Below are 23,957 nucleotides of genomic sequence, written 5' to 3'. Positions count from 1 at the left end.
TCTATAGGATCCACAACCGTGATATACCATATTTTTACGCTATCTGAGAACGAAAGGCGGCCATTTTGTCTGTCAGTTTTGGGCCGATTTTCACGAAATTCGAACTCAGCCGTCCTTAGGGTTTAACGGTGATATAATAATACGGTTTTTTAAATCAGATAAAAATTATGACCTCTATAGGGTCCACAAGCTAAAAGCACGATTTTTCGGACAATCAGGGGCCATAATTCATGAAGTTACGGTCCGATACATGCCAATATCGAAAGCAACTGAGATCTTTTGGAGATAAACCTATATTTCAAGTTTCGTCAAAATCAGATAAGAATTGTGACCTGTGGAGAGTTCACAAACATTTCTGGACGGACGGACAGGGGCCACGACAATGTATGTCCACATGAAAATGTGGGTGTATAAAAATGTAACATAGTTTGTAATTCAATCAAAACTAAATAATTTTAATAATAAACTAGGAAAACCAGTGGCTGCCAGGCAGGATACGCCCACATTTTGCAAGAGAGAACAAGCTACACAAAAAGCGATTTTTCGTACAATCAGGGGCCATAATTCAGGAAATTACAATCCGATATGTGCAAATATCGAAAGGAACCAAGATCTTTGGGTTATAAACTTACATTTCAAGTTTCATCAAAATCAGAAGAAAATTGTCACCTATAGTGGGTCCACAACCTTGATATACCATATTTTTACGCTATTTGAGTACGAGGGGTGGCCATTTTGTATGTCAGTTTTGGGCCGATTTTCACGAAATTCGAACTCAGCCGTCCTTAGGGTGTAACGGTGATATAATAATACGTTTTTTTAAATCGGATAAAAATTATGACTATAGGGCTCACAAGCTAAAAACGTGATTTTTCGTACAATCAGGGGCCATAATTCAGTAAGTTACGTTCTGATATGCGCGATTATTGAAAGGAACCGAGATCTTTGGGTTATAAGCATACATTTCAAGTTTAAACCAAATCGGATAAAAATTGTGACCTCTACAGTGTTCACAAGCTAAAAACGTGATTTTTCGTACAATCAGGGGCCATAATCCATGACGTTACAGTCCGATACATGCCAATATCGAAAGGAACCAAGATCTTAGGGTGATAACCCTATATTTGAAGTTTCGCTAAAATCGGATAAAAATTGTGACCTGTAGACTGTTCACAAACAATTTTGGACGGACAGACGGATGGACAGGGGCGACGACAATATACGTCCACATGAAAATGTGGGAGTATACAAATTGTGACCTCTAGAGTGTTCACAAACAATTGTGGGTGGACGGACGGACAGACGCGACAACAATATACGTACACATGAAAATGTTGGCGTATAAAAATGTTCTGATATCACATTTTAATCAACCAGTGGTTGCTAGACAGGATACGCCCACATTATCGAGAGATGGATAGAGAACAAGCTAAAAAGAAAGTGATTTTTCCTACAATCAAGGGCCATAATTCAGGAAATTACAATTCGATATGCGCAAATATCGAAAGCAACCGAGATCTTTGGGTTATAAACTTACATTTCAAGTTTCAACAAAATCAGATAGCCAGCGGCTGCCAGGTAGGATACGCCCACATTTTCGAGAGATGGATAGAGAACAAGCTAAAAAGAAAGTGATTTTTCCTACAATCAAGGGTCATAATTCAGGAAATTACAATTCGATAATCCCAAATATCGAAAAAAAACGAGGTCTTTGGGTTATAAACTTACATTTTAAGTTTCAACAAAATCGGATAAAAATTGCGACCTCTTACAGGGTCCACAACCTTGATATATCGTATTTTTACGCTATTTGAGAACGAAGGGCGGCCATTTTGTCTGTCAGTTTTGGGCCGATTTTCACAAAGTTCGAACTCAGCCGTCCTTAGGGTGTAACGGTGATATAATAATACGTTCTTATAAATCGGATAAAAATTATGGCCTCTATAGGGTCCACAAGTTAAAAACGCGATTTTGCGTACAATCAGGGGCCATAATTCAGGAAGTTACGGTCCGATATATGCGCGAATAGCAAAAGGAACCAAGATCTTTGGGTGATAAACTGACATTTCAAGTTTCAACAAAATCGGATAAAAATTGTGACCTCTACAGGGTCCACAACCTTGATATACCATATTTGTACGCTATTTGAGAACGAAGGGTGTCCATTTCGTCTGTCAATTTTGGGCCGATTGTCACGAAATTCAAACTGAGCCATCCTTAGGGTGTAACGGTGATATTATAATACGTTTTTTTAAATTGGATAAAAATTATGACCTCTATAGGGTCGACAAGCTAAAAACGCGATTTTTCGTACAATCAGGGCCCATAATTTGGGAAGTTACGGTCCGATATGCGCGAATATCCAAAGGATCTGAGATCTTTGTGTTATAACCTTATATTTCAAGTCTCAACAAAATCGGATGAAAATTGTGACCTCTATAGGGTCCACAAGCTAAAAACGTGATTTTTCGTACAAACATGGGCCATAACCCATGAAGTTTCGATCCGATACATGCCAATATCGAAAGTAGTCGAGATCTTTTGGAGATAAATCTATATTTCAAGTTTCGTCAAAATCGGATAAGAATTGTGACCTGTAGAGTGTCCACAAACAAATTGTGGACGGACAGACGGACGGACAGGGGAGACGACAATATACGTCCACATGAAAATGTGGGCGTATAAAAAAGAACTTTTCCATCTTCAATTATGCATCGAATATTGTCACTTGCAATATTAATCACTGTCGCAGTATTATCACTGGTTATTAAATATACAAAGAAGAAAATACAAGTACAATGAGAACCAGATATTTAGAACTAAAATCTGTAGAAATCATGCTTTTTTGACTTTTGCTGCCTCTTGAAGGGCTGCTTTCTTTGCCTTTATCACTTCACATAATTCCTAAAAAAAAGAGACGATTTTTTTAAAAATAATAAATTAACAATGTGTAATAATGTATTGGTAGGCCTAACCACATCTGATGTCAATTACATTTAATTTTACTATCTATATTGTCCACCCCACATATTTTCCCTGAAACCAGTGTTCAGATCATGTGACAGCATTGGTACTTAAAGAGATTCTGATAGGTTTACTTTTTTATATGATTGATAAAATAAACCTATCACTGACTGACAGAACATAAAATGAAATGGGCTTTAAACATCCTTCTGTTTTGCTCCTACTGGGCTAATTAAGATGGCTGATAGAACATAGATTAGAGAATATATTAGATGACAATGTTGTGTTAAAATAAGAAAAAAAAATTTGGAATCCATTTTTGATTAGTTTGATCACATTTAAATGTTCAAAGTCTATATTATAACATCTACCTTATATCTTTTCATGCAATCTTTTTTACTTCTAGTAGGTACAGCTTCTGATATTTTTTCCCATCTTTCTGGTGTACTAGCATTAAATGTCTTTAAGGCTTGTTCTAATAATTTCTGTTCATCAGCCGACCATGGTGCTGGATTAGTACCTGTTTGTCTGATTTGTTGTTCCGCTACACCTGAATAACACATTTACCTAGATTATTACATCAATTCTAATTCCTATATTGAATTCCAGTGATTTTATTAAAACAATATTTCTTTCAGATAAATGTCTGATCAACAAGGATAGACACTTTTCAGTTGATTTTCAAAGAAACATTTGTCATTTTGATCGTGTTAAATATAAAGACAATAATTTTAATTTCTATAAATTACATTTAGAGCTAAATAAATAGTTTCAAAATTAACAAGATGACTAGTCTTCAACATCCTGTGCCCTTGCACTTGTTTGGAAGGCATAAGGAAAAACAACTTCTTTATGTTATTGGTAATCAATATCAAAATATATCAGATTAATCTCATATTCCAAAACATGGAATATCAATGGGACTAGCTAGTAAGTCAGAAGATTAAGACTCTGATCACAGTAGCTCGTCATTGCAGGGTCGCTACTCCCTGTAATAGGCTGTGATTTAGACCTGAAAATCGTTTCATCTCGTCCCAGCAAATTCCGAGTGAAAATCTGACGCTTTGTAACATAATTTAACCAGTAGGCCATCACTGTCGCATACATTTCTGTTCCGATGCATTGCACAATACGTCTTGCACTCGAATTACGTATCAAACTATATTTGTCAAGTGTAGCCATAATCGGGTGAATAAATCAAATTCTAAGCCAATCAGAAACCATAAAAGCAAAGATCGTCATTAGGTCAAGGGTCAATAGCCATAAATAGACCAGGGAATACATTTTATGAGACAGAACACGTTGGATTGTTTACATTTGTCAGAGATAATTTCTCTGTAAATATGCCGGGATTACTGGATAATACCACCTGTTAAATGTTGCATGGACACGGTAAAGACGACTTACCCCTGATCTGTGGCATAAATATGGCCAATAATTGGGAAATAGCACCAATGATTGAATGAATCTTTTATTTTCTGGAAACAAGTATTTCTTCAAAACTATTTAGTATTTCAGTGAAACAATATCCAAGACAAATTACAACACGATCATAAAAACATTAACTATCTCTGTACAGATGTAAACAACAATATTTTTAATCAAGTCCACAAGTTTATTGACATGTCAAACAGATTTTAACCTTGCTTATTAATTGTTTTAATTTACAATATTAGTTTTAAATTTATGTGATGATGTAACATATAATATATATTGTACATTGCCATCCGTCTCTTGATATATGTATTTACATATATTTATGTATGTGTTTGCCATTTTAACTGTGTATATACACCCATTTTGTTCCTTTGTTTTAATATTATGTATGTATATTATCTAGAGAGAGGGGTTTTAAACAGGCTAAGCCTGTTCCCCAATCTCATTCAGACAAACTGAATAAAATATTGTTTATAAAAAAAAAAAAAAAAAAAATATCCAAGAGAAATATAAATACTTATTACAGATGAAAACGATTTTGGCATGCTTGAAATACTGGTTCGGTCTTATAATTATATATAATGTTAAGAAAAAACAAAAATAATAATACCATGTGATATGATCGATACAATTAATAATAATTCATCTTCATCAATTTTACTATTTTTTTTAAAAAAGAAAACAATAGACTTATTATAAGAGTATAGAGAGAGAGAAATGGGGTTTAACTTCCACTCAACACAAACTAGGTAATTTTGGTTCAATTTTATTCCAATAATTCGCTTGCGTGTAGTGGTCTTTAGCAGTGGGAGGAAACTGGAGGACCCGGAGAAAACCCATGAGGTTGGACAGGCGACCCTTCTCCTTGTCAAGTACAACCGTGGAATCTAAACCACGCCAGTGGACTCAATGACAGACCTTATGATACAGCGCGCATATGCTACCCATTCGGCTACTCAACCCTCTATAAGAGAGTATAAGATTACATTTATTTAAAGAAAGAAATTAAAAAAAAAAAATAAACAAATGCAATTGTATAAATTGTATATAAGAGAAAAACAAACAGTTACCTAAGTAAAATGGTTCTAGTAAAATGAATTAGAAATGAAATGGTCTAATGAAGATGGGCATATACGCCATACAGGGTGCTATAAGGCAAATTTTGCCTGGGCACAGCATTATGGCCTACATTTATATCGAATTACAACTGCCAAGGGATCTTTTACGTGCACACCAATGTATACACGCAACCTCAACTAGACTGCTGTCCTTGTGCTTTGTCAGCCCCTCCGCCTGCACCACTGACAAGGAGAAACTGTCAGAAATGAATTAGAATAAAAAAGTAAAATAAAAACATATAGTAAGCATAAAGTGACAAAATATAATATGAAAATTTATTGACATGTACAGTACATTTAAGTAAAACATATTTAAAATATGTAATATTTAAAAAACGCTTACAAAAATACATGTATACAGGTGTAGGCCTACTCATATAATTTCAACAATATCATCATCACTATTAAAATCAATGTCACTTGTAACAAGTACATCTATTACTGATCTATCTGTAAAAGTGTAATTCAGATTGATTTGCATTCACATTGAGAATTTTGTTTGGTGCTTGATCTCTAGTCACCCTAACCCTGTCATTTGTTCAATAGAGTTTAACAAGTATGTGTATAGTTTAGTGTTTAACAAGAGGGTTTAAATTTCCGTAAGCTACAGTCAGGCAACCAGGGAGGAATGCGCCAGAATATGCCCCCTTTTTGACTGGTGATGCAAGGGCAGAAATAATTCTTCATACATATTTTTTTCAAAAAAAGTAAGTGCACTTGTACCAACTCATCTATTTTGGTTCTAATTTTCTCCATAACAAACACTGGCACAGCATTCACACCTATAGAAAAGGCAAATGCACTCAATACTTAATTTGCTGAGCAATCCAAACTCAATGATCTTAATCACCCACTGCCATTAATTAACCGAAATACCAACAGTATAACTAATATTACTCTACAGCCGAATGAAGTTAAAGACATACTTGACTCTATCGATACTTCTAAATCCTCTGGCCCTGATCATATTAGCTGAAAATTATTAAAATCTATATCTAAGGAAATTTCTAACCCATTATGTACTCTGTTTAATCATTCCCTTAGGGGTGCTATCTTCCCTTTGATCTGGAAACATGCTAACGTCGTAGCGATATATAAAAAAGGAAATAAGGATATATGTTCCAACTATCGCCCGATATCATTACTCTCGATAATAAGTAAGATCCTTGAACGTTGTATTTATAAGCATGTCTTTAACTTCCTTCTAGATAACAATACACTTACACAATTTCAAAGTGGTTGTATGAAAGGAGACTCGACTATCTACCAACTTCTAGACTTAAATGATTTTTATTGTAATGCAATCGATAAGGGTTATTATACGAGAACGGTGTTCTGTGACATCTGCAAAGCATTCGATAGAGTTTGGCATGCTGGACTCTGTCTTAAGCTTGATGCTGTCGGGGTCCGAGGCACATTGTACAGTTGGTTTAAAAGTTATATAACTGGTCGATCACAGTGTGTTGTTCTGGACAATGTCGCCTCGGAGTCATCACTCGTCACTTCCGGTGTTCCACAGGGCTCCGTTCTCGGTCCGCTTCTATTTTTAATTTATATTAATGACATCATTGAAAATAATCAATCAAATATCAAATTGTTTGCTGATGACATGTCTCTCTACCTACTGATAAAAGATCCGTCGGATAGTGCGAAAATAATGAATTCGGATATCTAGAAAATCAACGTTTGCTCCAAAAAATGGCTGGTTTCCTTCAACCCCACAAAAACAGAATCACTAACAATATCTATCAAACCACACAATAACATACCACCACTTTTTATGGATTCTGTTAAAATGAATGATGTGCAAAACCACAAGCACTTCCGTCTTTTCTTCCAACACAAACTTAAATGGGATATCCACATAAATAATATTTGTAATAAAGTATCAAAATTAATCAATTGTTTAAGATCCCTAAAGTACAGGTTAATAGAAAATCTCTTTGCATAATTTACAATTCTTATATACTACCGCATTTCGACTATGCAGACATTATTTGGGACAATTGCACTGATCACCTAGCGAACCAACTAGAACACCTTCAACTTGACGCCTTACGCACTATTTGTGGGGCTGTAAAGGGAACTAGCCACCGTTTACTCTATCTGGAAACTGGTATTATTCCTTTGAATGAAAGAAGAAAAAGACATAAATTACAGACAATATATAAAATTATTAATGGAATGGTTCCAAATTATTTATCCAACCACATTAAATTAAAAACATCTCCATATAATCTTAGAAGTAAACCAGAATTAGATGAAATATTCTGCAAAACATCTCTCTATTACAATTCATTCTTTCCATCAGCTATCCGACTCTGGAACAGCCTAGATCCGTCCATAACAAATGTCTTATCACTCTCAAAATTTAAACAAGAACTCTCTAAACGTGATCCGAAAATACCTCTCTTTTATTATATTGGCAAACGTAAAAATCAAATTATACATACTAAACTAAGACTAGGCTGCAGTAATCTAAATTTTCATAAATTTACAAGACATATTTCAAATACCCCCGAATGTTTATGTGGTAATATATTAGAAGATCCTTATCACTATCTCCTTATATGTTCCTTGTATTCAGATGCTCACCACAGAACAATCGACACTTTACCTCATACACAACAAAACATTAAAGTGCTACTATATGGATCGGAAACACTATCATACAACGAAAACGTGTCCGTATTTAACGGCGTCCATAATTTTATTGAACAAACCAAAAGATTTAGATTTTAAAAAATATCTGATTTTAATTATTTCAAACTTATGTTTACATGAAAATATTTTTATTGGGTTATGTGTACATATATATATAATTTCCTTTTATCTATTCTTTTTTCTTCTTTATTTTCAAAATATTGTAATATAATGTAATTTATTGTAACCGGGAGAGGGGTTTATATAGGCTTTGCCTGTTCCCCAATCCCCTCAGTTTTCTGAATAAATATTTTTTATATAAAAAAAAAATGGTTTATGAGATACGCTCCGGAAACAAAATTGTACAACAAAAACTAATTGAAATTTGTTTCCATGGAAACACAAACCAGCGGCTGCCAGGAAGGATACGCCCACATTTTCGAGAGATGGATAGAAAACAAGCTAAAACGAAAGTGATTTTTCCTACAATCAAGGGTCATAATTCAGGAAATTACAATTCGGTATGCGCGAATATCAAAAGGAACCCAGATCTTTGGGTTATAAACTTACATTTCAAGTTTCAAGAAAATAGGATAAAAATTGTGACCTCTATAGGGTCCACAACCTTGATAAGCAATTTGAGAACGAGGGGCGGCCATTTTGTCTGTCAGTTTTGGGCCGATTTTCACGAAATTTGAACTCAGTCGTCCTTAGGGTGTAACGGTGATATAATAATACGTTTTTTTTAAATCGAATAAAAATTATGACCTCTATAGGGTTCACAAGCTAAAAACGCGATTTTTCGTACAATCAGGGGCCAAAATTCAGTAAGTTACGGTCTGATATGCGCTATTTATCGAAAGGAACCAAGATCTTTGGGTTATAAACTTACATTTTAAGTTTCGACAAAATCGGATAAAAATTGTAACCTATATAGGGTCCACAACCTTGATATACCATATTTTTACGCTATTTGAGAACGAAGGGCGGCCATTTTATGTCAGTTTTTGGCCGATTTTCACGAAATTCGAACTAAGTCGTCCTTAGGGTGTAACGGTGATTTAATAATATGATTTTTTAAATCGGATAATAATTATGACCTCTATAGAGTCCACAAGCTAAAAACATGATTTTTTGTACAATAAGGGGCCATAATTCAGAAAGTTACGGTCCGATATGCGCGAATATCAAAAGGAACCCAGATCTTTGGGTTATAAATGTGATTTTTCCTACAATCAGGGGCCATAATCCATGAAGTTACGGTCCGATAGATGCCAACATTGAAAGGAACCGAGATCTTAGGGTGATAAACCTATATTTCAAGTTTCATTGAAATCGGATTAAAATTGTGACCTGTAGACTGTTCACAAACAATTGTGGACGGACGGATTTCCAGACGGACAGGGGCGACGACAATATACGTCCACATGAAAATGTGGGCATATAAAAATATAAAGCCAAGAAATTTCTAAATAGCAAAAGGCACAACTACTGTAATAGTTTGATGCGTGTACAAAGTTTCATAAAGATATCTTGAACGGTTTATGAGCTATGCTCTGGAAACGAAATCAGGACGGACGGTCGGTCGGATGGACCCCATTTCAATATCCCTTCCTAACTTCGTTTGGCGCTGGATAATACACTTAAATTTACTACAGAGTTACACGATAACATATGTATTACTTACTTTCAAGTCGTTCACTAGGAACACCCTGTTGACTTGGAGGTGCAGATTTGTGAGATTCATTGAATTTCTCAAATGCTTTTCTATCAGCAGCATCCTTCATAAAACCATCTGTAATAGTAAGTATCTTACCGTAGACATAAAACATAAGTGTATTCTAATGCTATGTCTATAAAATATACCTAGATACAATGAAAATGGAGTACGTTTAAAAATAGATGACTGTAGATCTCATTTGACAGATACACTTCAATCTTGTAATTCTGAACGTAACAACATCAGATCACGACAATAATAATAATATATGAAAATTGTATTTTCACGATCATGTAAACGAACCATAGATCAAATTTCTCAAACATGACATCTGTGGCTGCTAGAGGTGGACACACATGTTACTGACTGTTGATTTTTACCCCTTGTGGCTACGTTTTACTGTAAAATAAAGGTTTGCATATGGTAGTGGATTCTGCTTGATTTTCTTGTGTCAGTAAATGTCAAGCCTGCAATCATGCCAAAAATCACATTTCAGGTGCATTACGTCTCACCATCCCTTTCAGTCAAATCAGTGTTTGTTTTCATTGCATTTCAGTATATATAATATTAATTCTTCTATGTTCAGACCCAGTAAACAAAATTTTGCTTACCGTTTTTCTGTAATTCTTTTGCCTTAGCCAGAACATCTTTTGCATTTTTATTGGAAGTACTAACATGTTGTTTGATAAATTTAGATATGACTTCCCACCTAGTAAACAAGCCAACAGTGAGACTGATGTCCCCCGCCAAAATCCCAAAATAAATAGATGACGCATATTAATTAATCGCACATTTATTTTTTTCAAAAGTATAGAGCAATCAAACAATACACTAAGTTTCATCACTCTCCATCAGATAGAATCAAGATTATCTTGTCCCAAAGCATCGACCAATGAAAATGATTAGCTCTGCTTAGCTTCAGCTCGGAATGTTAATCATTGAACTCAGTCAAGACATTCACCTAATGAACATCTACATCAAGTTTTAACATTCTACCTCAATTAAAAGCCGAGTTGTTATGTTCCAAAGTCTTGACCAATCAAATTGCTTATTACTTAGCCTAAGCAGAAAATTCTCACCATCGAACTTAGTCAAGGTAATGATATAATGAATCTATATTCAGAGTTTCATCGCTCTCACTTCATCGAACTCCATCAAGGCATTCACATAATGAACGCCTACACCAAGTTTGAACATTCTAGCTCAATTACATGGAGAGTTATTGTGTTCCAAAGTCTTGACCAATCAAATTGCTTATCCCCAGCAGAAAATGTTCATTATCGAACTTAGTCAAATTAATATCTCTGCTTACCCTAAGCAGAAAATGCTTATCTTCGAACTCCAGCAAGGCATTCACCTAATAGACACCTAAGCCAAATCTGAACATTCTAACTCAATTAGAATTAGAGTTATTGGGTTTCAAAATCTGGACCAATCAAATTGATTATCGCTCTGCTTACCCGAGCATAAAATGCTCATTATCGAACTTAGTCACGGTATTGATGTAATGAAACTATACACCAAGTTTCATCACTCTCACTTAATTAGAACTAAAGTTATCGTGTCCCAAAAGATCAACCAATCAAATTGCTTATCTCTCACTGAGAAGTAGTAATAGTGTGATTTGTATGTTAGAACTAAAGTTATCGTGTCCCGAAGCATCAACCAATCAAATTGCTATCTCCACTTACCCTAAGCACAAAATGCTCCTCTTCGAACTCCATCAAGGTATTGACCTAATAAACACCTACATTCTAGCTCAATTAGAAGGAGAGTTATTGTGTTCCAAAGTCTCGGCCAATCAAATTGCTTATCACTCTGCTTACCCTGAGCAGAAAATGCTCATTATCAAACTTACTTAAGGTATTGATGTAATGAAACTATACACAAAGTTTCATCACTCTCACTTAATTAGAACTAAAGTTATCGTGTCCCAAAGTATCAACCAATCAAATTGCTTATCTCTCACTGAGAAGTAGTAATAGTGTGATTTGTACGTTAATGGTATATATTTCTCAATTTTTAGTAAATTTGTACAAATATCGGTAAAATTCTAATTATCGCAACAAATCGAATACGAAGAGGCTAAAATCTGTAGGTACGGTGTGTTAATTAACAGGGGTGAGAAATTGACTGAAAGGTGATATAATTATCGCTAGGGGTGAAAATCTCGGCGACGGTGCATTTTCTGTATTGATGTGTCAATTAAAGAAAGGGTTAAAAACGACTGGCACAGTGTGTTTTTTGTGTATGGTGAGTTTTCTCGAAAGCGTGTTATAACTTCAGCAAAGGTGATTTATCAAGGACCAGCAGGCTTTATCTGACGCGTAGGTGTTAAATCTAATTTACTGTGCGATTTCTTGTTCGACCGTGTGTTTTACGCAGATCGGTCTTTGTTAATTGTAGGTCTTTATACGTGGATTTATACATGGGATAGTTACGTATATCCTTTCTTTTACGTATTTCATTTCTTATACGTATTTCATTTCTTATACGTATTTCATTTCTTGATGAATACTACGTGTTTTGTACTTCATACCATAGACGGACTGCAGTTATTTATATATTTGATCTTTTTTGTGGGTTTAATTTGTTTACAAATTATCGTGCGTACCACTGAACTATAAATGCTCGTTTCTTAAAATTGATCACACAGTACCGTCATTTCCCGATATCATAACCAACCCCAATTTGATTATCCGATATATTCTAATCGCCATTGTTATCAGATTAACGAATCTGTTTTCGAAGCAGCCATTATATTGTAATCATATTTTCATACAAAACAGCTTTTCGCCGATTTACATGACGTCTTCCCGATATATTCGCATTAGGGTATGTTTGGTTCCCTTCTTTCAACAGCTTAGATGACCCTTCTTGGACAATTAGTCAAACGTAAAGAAATCTAACTCTCGGTCCCGCATCCGCTGCATGTATAAATCGAAAGCACGGACTAGACACGGCTCCATGTGTCGCCTAGCTTGTTCTATTCTAAAAGCATGCAATCGCCTTTGGAAATCACTTTGATGTCTTTTTATTTCGGTCGCTTTATTTGAAACGATTTTCGTAATAAGCCGTAGTAATTTGTGATTTTGTTTTTACTGCCAATTCTGCTTAATTGTGTGCGCTTTGAAATCTATAAACTTGACGTAAAACAAATCATGGATACGGGTTTAGAATAGGGTTTTACCCTGATCTAACAATATGGAATATTAAATATGTGTCCGTATGTACCAAAAATAAATCACATAAAACAGATGAATAATACAACATAGATTTGAAACAGAAAATCTTCAAGTATATTCGTAAATATGTTTCCCTTTTGTCTAAATCCCATTTATAACTGTTTGATCTCCTTTTGCAGAGCAAAGACTTGTTATTTTGAATGATACCGAGAAATCACTTAAATCTGTTACAATCAGAGAAAATATTATAAACATAAAGGGGGCGTGGGGCATTAACAGTGTGATAACTCATAAAAAAAAATAATGATGCACACCAAAGTTTTTGCATAAAGAGATGGTTTGTCATGTATTTCAGTAAATTTCACTATATTTGTTATGTATTCTATTCACATAGATATGTAAAATTGTGTGAAAGAATTAGGCCACTACCTTTATAAGAATCTATTTATATAATTAGGCAATAATAATTTATTGCTGCAGTTACCTATTTCGACATATTCACTATATTTTATAAAATCATAGTTTTAAACCTATATAGCTTAATTTTCAATATTTCTGGTTATTTATTATTCTATATTGAGTTCCACGTTATGAATTTTTTTAAAAAGAAACTATTTCAGATCAACAGTAATTTCTAATACACCTTTGATGTAATTTATGTACATAATCCATTGAGGCGTTTGTGTCGCTGACAAATTACAGTTTTTAAATAGGATACACAACACATCGTTATTAACTTACAGAGTCATGACGAATTTTAAATTTTATTATAACAAGACAAGACAGTGAATGTATTTGGAATATTATTGTTCTGTTCTGAAATCTATAAATTTACCTTTGGTTTATAATACACATTATACAGTTACAATGGAATTGTGTGTCCATTTATTGCCCCTAATAAAGTCTGGCAGCAGTTATATAACATCTAGTCATCTAGGTCAACGTTGTTAAAGTTGGTGATCAGTGAAGTGTATAGTTCGTGCTCTGGTGTCAGTTTGGTGATTGTAATTAGAAATGTAAATTCTACTATGTGAATTGGAAATTCCTTTTTATAATTTAACAAATCCAAGAAGAAGAACAACCAAACAACAAATAATCTGTTAATATTATTTGAAAAGACTTTAAATTTTCCAATAAGAGATTTTTTTTTTTTTTTTGGGGGGGGGGGGGAAATAAGCTATATAGAATGGAAAAATATCATAGTCATATGATTTAGTATTAGTCCACATACGCCGTGATAATGTCGGCATAGTAGCACAAGCATTTCTCCTTTTCAATGTCATCACGTATTTCTTGGCCTTATATTTCTTTGAATAATTTGAATAACGTTTCCCCGTCTTCGCCCTGCCCAGTCTTAAATTCCACCCATTGACTATGTTTCTTTTAAAACCCCATATAATTACACAAACTATCATTATTGGAGAAAAGCTATATGCGTATAGCAGCGAATGTCTTGGCTAATACCAACTGCCAATTCGATGAAAAATAAAGCACACAATTCATACGTTACGATTTAATTAAAACATTTAATTATGAACGCATATAAACATCAATATGTGACAACAAATAATGGTATTGCTTATACTCTTTATCTTGTCTAGTTTATTTTTTTGTTTTAACATTTCTCTGATTACAACATAATATAATGACTTGGACAGTTTTTTCATTTCAGATACTAACCGAAATTTCCTATGAGAAAAAAATGAAATGTATATAATATATACATATTATGTTAATAGAATATCAAGCTTTATTTAAATGAGATGCTCGAAAAGTGAACCACACATTTATCCATGGCAAATAAGATCAAAATTGAATATACCACAGTATTCACTCACATTACAGAATTGTCCTTTTTGTTTTACTTATTGTAATAAACTGTTACAATTCCAACCAACTTTATCAGCTAATCCATTCGAGTACGAGGAACAGCTCGCCTCTCAACATCAAAGAGCTGAGCTAACTGTGTGGGCCCCTCAACATCAAAGAACAGTTCTGTGTGAAAACCTGTGGTTTCTTAGTACTGTGGAGTAAAATAATAAAGCTGGAAAACAAGCGGCTATATGAACAAGCGTCTCAATATTAGGTCATATATCAGTATTATTCTTTCAAAGACGAGCTAGTTACACAGAGTTCGATCGAATCTGAATAATGTTCGGCAATGGGCAATATACCGTGGGTGGAAGCGGGCGCATGTCCCTATTTTCATCAGTCTTATTTGATATGTGAGTTATCATTTGTTATATATAGTGAGGAAATTACTTTTTCTCGGTAGTCCTATCTTCCTATGACCCAGGCAAGAAACTATACATTTATATATTAATACGCCAACGTGTAGTAAATATAGCAGTGACGAAAACTTACAGATTTTCATTAATTGTGCAATTTTACATTTATAAACTTGCTTTCGAAACAAGATTTGTTAATCTGATAACAATGACGATTAGAATATAACGGATAATCAAATTGAGGTTGGTTATGATATCAGGAAATGACGATACGGCATGCGATCAATTTTAAGATACCTGCATTTATAGTTCAGTGGTACGCACGATAATCTGTAAATAAATTAAACCCACAAAAAAGATCAAATATATTAATAACTGCAGTCCGACTATGGTACGAAGTACAAAACACGTAGTATTCATCAAGACATGAAATACGTAAGAATGCATATACGTAACTACCCCGCGTATAAATCCATGTATAAAGACCTACGCTTAACAAAGACCAATCCGTGTAAAACACACGGTCGAACAAGAATTCGCACAGTAAATTGGATTTAACACCTACGTGTCAGATGAAGCCTGTTGGTCCTTGATAAAACACCTTTGGTGCAGTTATTACATGCTTTCGAGAAAACTCACCAAACAAAGAATACACACTGTGTCAGTCGTTTTTAACCTGTTCGTTAATTAACACACCAGTACAGAAAATGCACCGTCGCCAAGATTTTCACCCCTAGCGATAATTATATCACCTTTCAGTCAATTTCTCACACCGTACCTACAAATTTTAGCTTCTTCGTATTAGATTTGTTGCAATAATTAGAATTTTACCTATATCCATACAAATTTACTAAAAAGTGAGAAATATATACCCTAAACGTACAAATCTCACTATTACTACTTCTCAGCGTCTGCTTACCCTAAGCAAAAAATGCTCATCTTCAAACTCCATCAAGGCATTGACCTAATAAACACCTACACCAAGTTTGAACATTCTAGCTCAATTAGAAAGAGAGTTATTGTGTCCCAAAAAGTGTGACAGACAGACGGACGGACAGACAGACAGACGGACGAACCCATTTTAATAACAAATCAACAGTGAGACTGATGTCCTCCATCTCAATCTTTTTATATACCATCAAGCAATTAAATTTCTTATCACTGAGCAGAAATTGCTCATTATCAAAATAGTTAAGGCATTGATGGCATAATGTTTCAGTGCTCTCATTCAATTGTAATCAAATTTATTGTCCCAAAGCATCATCAATTCAAGTTGCTTATCTCTAATTAGCCTAAACAGAAAATGCTCATTATCAAACTCAGTCAAGGCATTCACCTAATGAACACCTACACCCAGTTTGAACACTCTACCTCAGATAGAGGCAGAGTTGTTGTCAAACAATGTAACAGACTGATGGACAAACCCATTTTAATAGTTCACTTCTTTCTTCGAAAGATGTCGGTCAATAAAATAAATTAATGATAATCATAGAATTATTAATATATTGGGGAAAATCATTCAACAATATACATTCTAATGATTAGGTTGCTTAATAACATTAGAAAGCATGCACTAACAGTGCATAGCCAATTAGAAGTATACCTGAACAGTATGAAACTACACCAGTAGTGCGATCCTTAATGTAAATCCATCAGCTTTTCGGGTAGAAATCGTGGAATACGCTTTATTTTGAAGGTTTCGATGTTTAATGACAAAAAAACAATGTTGACATTTTTTCTGAGTAGGTCTTCATGGTATGGGAGGCCATTATCTGAGGGTAGCCATTTTCGATAATATTCCAACTTATTTTTTTTTATTTTCACCCTATTTATAATGTTATCGACATATCAACCAGGGATCTTAATCGTCTGGTTATTTGCGGCTTTAGCCGATTGATCTTTAATCTAGCCGATTGGTAAAACAATGAACCGGCCACTAAGGTATCACAAATCAATCTACTTTCGGCCGATTTACAAAGAATTAATTATCAGGCCGATTGGTAAAACAATGAACCGGCCACTATGGTATCATAAATCAATCTACTTTCGGCCGATTACAAATACAAAGAGTTAATTATTACTCGTCGATTAAGAAACACATCAAAGAGTCAATCATTACAATGAATACCTTCGGCTTATTTCATAAATAAACAACTTAATTGAGGTAATCATGCCAAGTACTTGAACACCTCGCAGAATGACACCAGGAAACGTAAACAAGATTTAACTGAAGATAGTGATGGCGGCATTGACCTTGAACTTCAAGCATGCACGTCGTCAATGGAAGTTTCAAAAGCCGGAGATCCTCCCACGTCCAATTTAGGTAAACCAAATTATCGGCAATAAAAGACCGTACTATTAATCTGACGATCATACCTGCGCAGCAAAGAAAGACGCTGACAGAACTAGGGGTGTAACGATACATCGAACAATCGATGCATTGCAATGACTTGACTGCCGATAGTCTGTATCGATAGTAAAAAGAAACTATCGATAAAAATTGCGATAGTCAACAAAACTATTGATTGTTTCGATAGTTTGTAATAGCGAAAGTTAAATAGCACAAATTCCTAAATAGTTCTCTCGTACTTGTTCGAGATTGTGTTTTTATTAGAGATTAAAAGTCAGTCAGTATTTGTTTCTCGATCAGTCCCGTCCAGACAGTTCGAGATTGTGTTTTTATTAGAGATTAAAAGTCAGTCAGTATTTGTTTCTCGATCAGTCCCGTCCAGACAGTTCCTTCGTTCATGAGAACCGCGTAAAATATAACTGGTTAATCGTGCATTCTGATTTGTTTAAAGATGGCGGAATTTGAGGGTTGTAAAAAAAAAGATAAAGCTAAATCAAAAGTATTGAATCGGAATCATTTGGTAATTTTAATAATCGGCTGGTAAAAAAACAAAACAAGCTTGCTGATTATTCTTAACACTAATTAACCGCCACGTGGCAATCGAAGGAAGACGATCTCGGCATGGATTGTGCATCTATCGCGCGCCTTCGAAGCTTTGTATGAATTCCAGGTGTACCGGTAGATATTAAATTAATAATTTAATGGTTTCACTGACCAGTTGTTAGTTATATAATTCTCGGATAGAACACCGAATACACCGAGAAACAGTCAATATTAATATATTATGATTATGATTCTCCAATGCCAATTTACCGATGACACGTGATATCAGGTGGAATTAGGTCATTAAACCAACGATGTTAGTTTTAGTTCTAAATAGCATTTACCGTTATGATTTTTTATTTTATACACATGCTGACAGAGACTTATTTTTTTTTAATTTAAAATATTGTCGTTATTATAATTGAAAGCCGTATAGAATTTAACTTTAAAGCCATTCAAGGTTGTCACGAGATTACTGTGCCGTACGTGTCTATCATGGACGAATGAATAAAAACATTTGCAACTAAGTTACGTGATAGAGAAAAAAAACCTACAAAATTGTGTTATGAAGAAATACCACGGTGCCGTATAAGCTTATATCCATCGATAAAAAAACTCGAATACAGTAATTTATTCAAGAATGTTACCGACATGAATTTCAAGCTGGTACGTGGAATGCCAGTCAAGTTGTCCACACGAAAAATCTGGTTAAGTCGTCCACACCCGTTGGTGGAGTCGTCCACAATCGTTGGTGGAGTCGTCCACACGACTTAGTATAATTTCTGGATATAGTAATACGTTGGTGGAGTCGTCCACACGACTTAGCATAATTTCTGGATATAGTAATACGTTGGTGGAGTCGTCCACACGACTTAGTTTACTTTCGGGACACATAATGTATTTTTAATTAGTATAATTTTTCTGCGTGGTCACCCTTTCTCCTGGCAAATAAACAACAAAGTAAATCATTTTATTCAATAAATAACATATTCATAAGCAAATTTAACAAATTCAAGAAATAATCATTAATATAACAAATTCAATAAATAACAAATTCATAAACAAGTTCATTAATATAACAATTTCATTAATATAACAATTTCATTAATATAAAAAGCCCCATGCACAAATGAATTCCTACGGGTATCCGGAAATACGCTCTGGAATCCACTCCACATCCCCCTTTCAAAATCCGCCACAGCATATCTCAACCAGAGGTTATCTGCAGACATTTCACGTATGGCCTCGAACAACTAAAATGACAAAAATATCAACATTTTATAATTTCAGTATTTGACTATATGAAGTAAGTATTTGACTTAATATCATTATTTAATATCATTATGACAAAAATATCAACATTTAATTATTTAATATCAGTATTTAATTATTTAATATCAGTATTTAATTATTTAATATCAGTATTTCATTATTTAATATCAGTATTTCATTATTTAATATCATTATTTAATATTTCAGTATTCGACTATATGAAGTATTTGACTAGTAAGTAAGTAATTTACCTTTGTATAATCCTGTGTCCGACGTTTAGACGTCAAGCAGTACAGCAGAGGTAACTGCTTGATGTCATCCCCTGACCGGACAAACCCGTGAATTGAGAATAGTTGGGTGAATGGCTTCTTCACTACTTTGAATGTCGCATCCATGTACCATGTCTTCGTCTCTTTTAATAAATCCATCTGTTTGTCAGTTGCGAATATTATGTGCCTATATTTCCCCACTCGGATATCCCGCCTGAAAAACCCTTCTGGTATGCTTTCTTCTTGTAACTGAAAAGGAATAAATTATTGTAAATTATTTTAACTGAAAATGAATTATTGTAAATTATTGTAAATTATTTTAACTGAAAATGAATTATTGTAAATTATTGTAACTGAAAATGAATTATTGTAAATTATTGTAAATAATGAATAATAAATAAACATACCACTTTTTAAAAAAACATCGTTAATACTAATCAATCAATCAAAAATGCTAAAACCATAACGCCAATTAAAAAACAATACAAAATACAAGTATACTTTATTGCAAAAACATCGGTGAACAACAAACTAACAAAACAAACAATAACATCGGCGTTTTGAGTACGAGTAAATTGTGTACGAGTCTTATTCTTAGTTGTGGACGACATCACCAATAGTTGTGGACGACATCACCAATGCCTTGTGGACGACTCCACCAATGGCTGTGGACGACTTCACTGGCACCCGGTACGTGTATTAAATATGGAAAATTTTCGTAACGATATACCTATTTGTCGTTATTTTTGTGCTAATTACATTCAGTAGAATACGATATTCCTCATAACAAATTATCAAGAATTATTTTTGTTCCAGTCTGGTTATATTAAAGGGAATGGAAGCTTAAAATTTTAAAACCCAGTTTCTACCCGGACCTCATTTGACCCAATTCTGGTCGGTTCGTTTCAAAATGGATTAAGGACCCTGACATCAACTGTGATTTGGCACTGTATTAGTATTCACAGATTTCAGATTTTTTCCCATCACTTCATGAAGATATTTCCAAGATGGCGGCCATTTTTAGTGTGAAAATGGGACAATGTGATGATTTTGTTTAAGACTAGCGTTTATGTTCATGTGTTGGCAATTGGCACTATATGACTAATACCGTGGAATCTCGGGTAAATAGCGTTATTATCTAATCTATGTAGAATTATTCATAAATATCATTGAATTTGGCCTAATAGCATTCAATTTGTCCTTGTATACAACTTAAATCTCAACGTGCAATTTTGATTACCAAGCGTTAATTGACTAGTGGTTAGTTTGTCGACACGTGTGTAATTATAAGCGTCACGTTTAATTTTGACGACTGTTCAATAATTAGTTGGACCGTTCAATTTTCCGAGTTGTGATTAAAATTAGTCAAGGTGTCCAATTACGCCAGGTATTCAATTCTGTTGCTGAACATCCAATTTCACATGCGTTGTTCAGATTTTAACGAAATGTTTATATTGAAGTAGTTGTAATATAGTAATGCTGCCGTGAAAACGTGTACATGTATAATGTACAGGCCGGTTTGAATAACAACAAAATGAGTTGTATCAGTATATCAGTATTTAATTATTTAATATCAGTATTTAATTATTTAATATCAGTATTTCATTATTTAATATCATTATTTAATATTTCAGTATTCGACTATATGAAGTATTTGACTAGTAAGTAAGTTATTTACCTTTGTATAATCCCGTGTCCGACGTTTAGACGTCAAGCAGTACAGCAGAGGTAACTGCTTGATGTCATCCCCTGACCGGACAAACCCGTGAATTGAGAATAGTTGGGTGAATGGCTTCTTCACTAAGCCATGGAATCATTCAGAAAGTGTAGGCTACTCAAAATAACGGAGTGAAGGCGACAATTTATGTAACACATCATGGACATTGTATAAATATATGACATGCGCATGTAATGTACACGTGTGCGAAATGGCTTTATTCAATATCCGCTTCCACCGAAATGAATTGGGCGACATTTAAAGTAGATGTATATTGTCATAGCGGGGATTTGTCGCCGATTAACACAGACAGACTAAGAAAATAGTCCCAATATTGGTGCGTTTCTGACCACGTGACTTACCGTTAAGCGCCCCGTGGAGTGGATCGAGTGCTCTATGAATGATTGATTTAGATTACCTGAAGCTGCAAGCTCATCGTATGGCGTATATAATTTAAAGTTTGGATTTTATAGCAGCCAATAATTGATGGATTACATCTAAGTTATAGACGAAGATGTAATGATACGTTGTAAAAAAAATTGTAAGTTGTTCATTGTTGCATACATTTTGGCCGACGTTATATGCATGTACAGTGCGTTAGAAAAAAATCCTAACCGATACAGAATGCCGGTAAATGTTTTCCCGAGATTACCGAACTCATTTTGTTGTTAATTCAAACCGGCCTGTACATTATACATGTACACGTTTTCACGGCAGCATTACTATATTACAACTACTTCAATATAAACATTTCGTTAAAATCTGAACAACGCATGTGAAATTGGATGTTCGGCAACAGAATTGAATACCTGGCGTAATTGGACACCTTGACTAATTTTAATCACAACTCGGGAAATTGAACAGTCCAACTAATTATTGAACAGTCGTCAAAATTATGCGGGACGCTTATAATTACACACGTGTCGACAAACTAAACACTAGTCAATTAACGCTTGGTAATCAAAATTGCACGTTGAGATTTAAGTTGTATACAAGAACAAATTGAATGCTATTAGGCCAAATTCAATGATATTTATGAATAATACTACATAGATTAGATAATAACGCTATTTACCCGAGATTCCACAGTACCAGTCGTATAGTGTGGCCTGTTATTAACATACAATTGTTACCTCTAATAAAAACAGCAGTGCATTTCCGCAGTTTTGTATTAGGCCAAATTCAATGATATTTATGAATAATACTACATAGATTAGATAATAACGCTATTTACCCGAGATTCCACAGTACCAGTCGTATAGTGTGGCCTGTTATTAACATACAATTGTTACCTCTAATAAAAACAGCAGTGCATTTCCGCAGTTTTGTATTGTTTCTGAATATCCCCTACTTTTTTTGTATATATGTTTACAGGGGCGCAGAATTCATTTCTGACATTTACAACTTTGTAAAATGATCAAATGTTCACATATTTAGCATATTGCCAATATTGCTGCCCCTTGTGGCGGAAAAATCAGACGATTTGCTGATTTTGTTTAAGTAGTTGTCTTTGGTGTCAATATATAAGTTTTCGGTGGCGCAGATTCAATTTCTGCCATATATATACAAGTGCGTAAAATGATCAATTTAGTATATTTTCAAGTTTTCTAAACATATTATTATCATATATTTACTTGTCGTTATTTCCACGTTTCTGCGTTCAATTCTGCTATTTAGGTTATTAGCTTGTAGCACATTACTGTTGGACCCATTTGGTATATAATCCAACGATGAAAATTACTGATCCGAGATGACCACTGAGCTGATATCGATTTTCCTGGGAAAGAAAAGGCCATTCACTTGGTATTCTGGCATTTAGAGAGCGTAACTGCAGCGTGGGGCTTGCACCACATTGACACGCGCCCATTATACTTCTGCCACGACCACACCAAACGCTTTCTACGCCCCGCGAGCCCAAAATCTTAATACGCTCATGGCCAAGCTCTTACTACGCGCACCGTGTTCCCACCATGCTCTCGCGGTTAGCAGTCAGACTGGGATACGTTCTCACCACACTCCCGTGACATTTCTACCATTCGTAAACCGCCTTTTCACTGCGCCTATAGTGACTGCGCCATGCTAACTCCGTCCTTATTCACTTTCAAAGCAGAGAACAACCAAACGTCAAGCAATCAAGAAGATTTTTTAGTTTCTTGATGTTTCCTCTTAGGATGCTTGACTGGAACTGATGGATGTGGCTCAGTACCTTCCCTATATATACAAAAAGGTCGTAACAGCGTAGCAAGCATGTGGCTAGAAGTAGAAGCTTCATTCTAGCCTCGCGGCAACGTGGTTGAAGGTGGTGGGGACGTGGCTATAAATGAAATACTTGCTAAGAAGCCCTCAGGACAACTGACTTCCAAGCTGAATGTGGAATGCTGTTGCGTTGGAAGCATAAAGTATGTCACCACTTACACAATGACACATGGCCGGCTACTTTTACATCACTGCCACCAGTTTTTTCAATGGTGATGGCAGTGATGTCATAGATGACGGGTCACGTCGTCATTT

General features: G+C 34.7%; 1 protein-coding gene across 3 annotated transcripts in view; it reads right to left on the bottom strand.

Moving 5' to 3' along the window:
• Nucleotides 1-427: 427 nt before the first annotated feature.
• LOC126828399 (dnaJ homolog subfamily C member 2) overlaps nucleotides 428-23,957 on the bottom strand; it is a 218,479-nt gene continuing 194,949 nt past the window's right edge. For 2 of the 3 annotated variants that reach the window (XM_056102171.1, XM_050558189.2), the window contains 4 exons: nucleotides 10,494-10,591; nucleotides 9,850-9,957; nucleotides 3,336-3,514; nucleotides 428-2,904 (listed from right to left, as the gene is read on the bottom strand). In XM_056102171.1, coding sequence (XP_055958146.1) covers nucleotides 2,836-2,904; nucleotides 3,336-3,514; nucleotides 9,850-9,957; nucleotides 10,494-10,591 — 454 coding nt within the window. In that variant the 3' untranslated portion in view covers nucleotides 428-2,835. Of the gene's footprint in view, nucleotides 2,905-3,335; nucleotides 3,515-9,849; nucleotides 9,958-10,493; nucleotides 10,592-19,717; nucleotides 19,979-23,957 lie in introns of those variants that run through there. The other variant, XM_056102172.1, reaches the window with a different exon arrangement.

The sequence above is a fragment of the Patella vulgata genome, chromosome 7, assembly GCF_932274485.2.
Source record: "Patella vulgata chromosome 7, xgPatVulg1.2, whole genome shotgun sequence".
In the NCBI taxonomy this organism is placed as follows: Eukaryota; Metazoa; Mollusca; class Gastropoda; family Patellidae; genus Patella; species Patella vulgata.
Note: the sequence above shows the minus strand (reverse complement) of the source record. Positions and strands in the feature narration are given on the sequence as shown.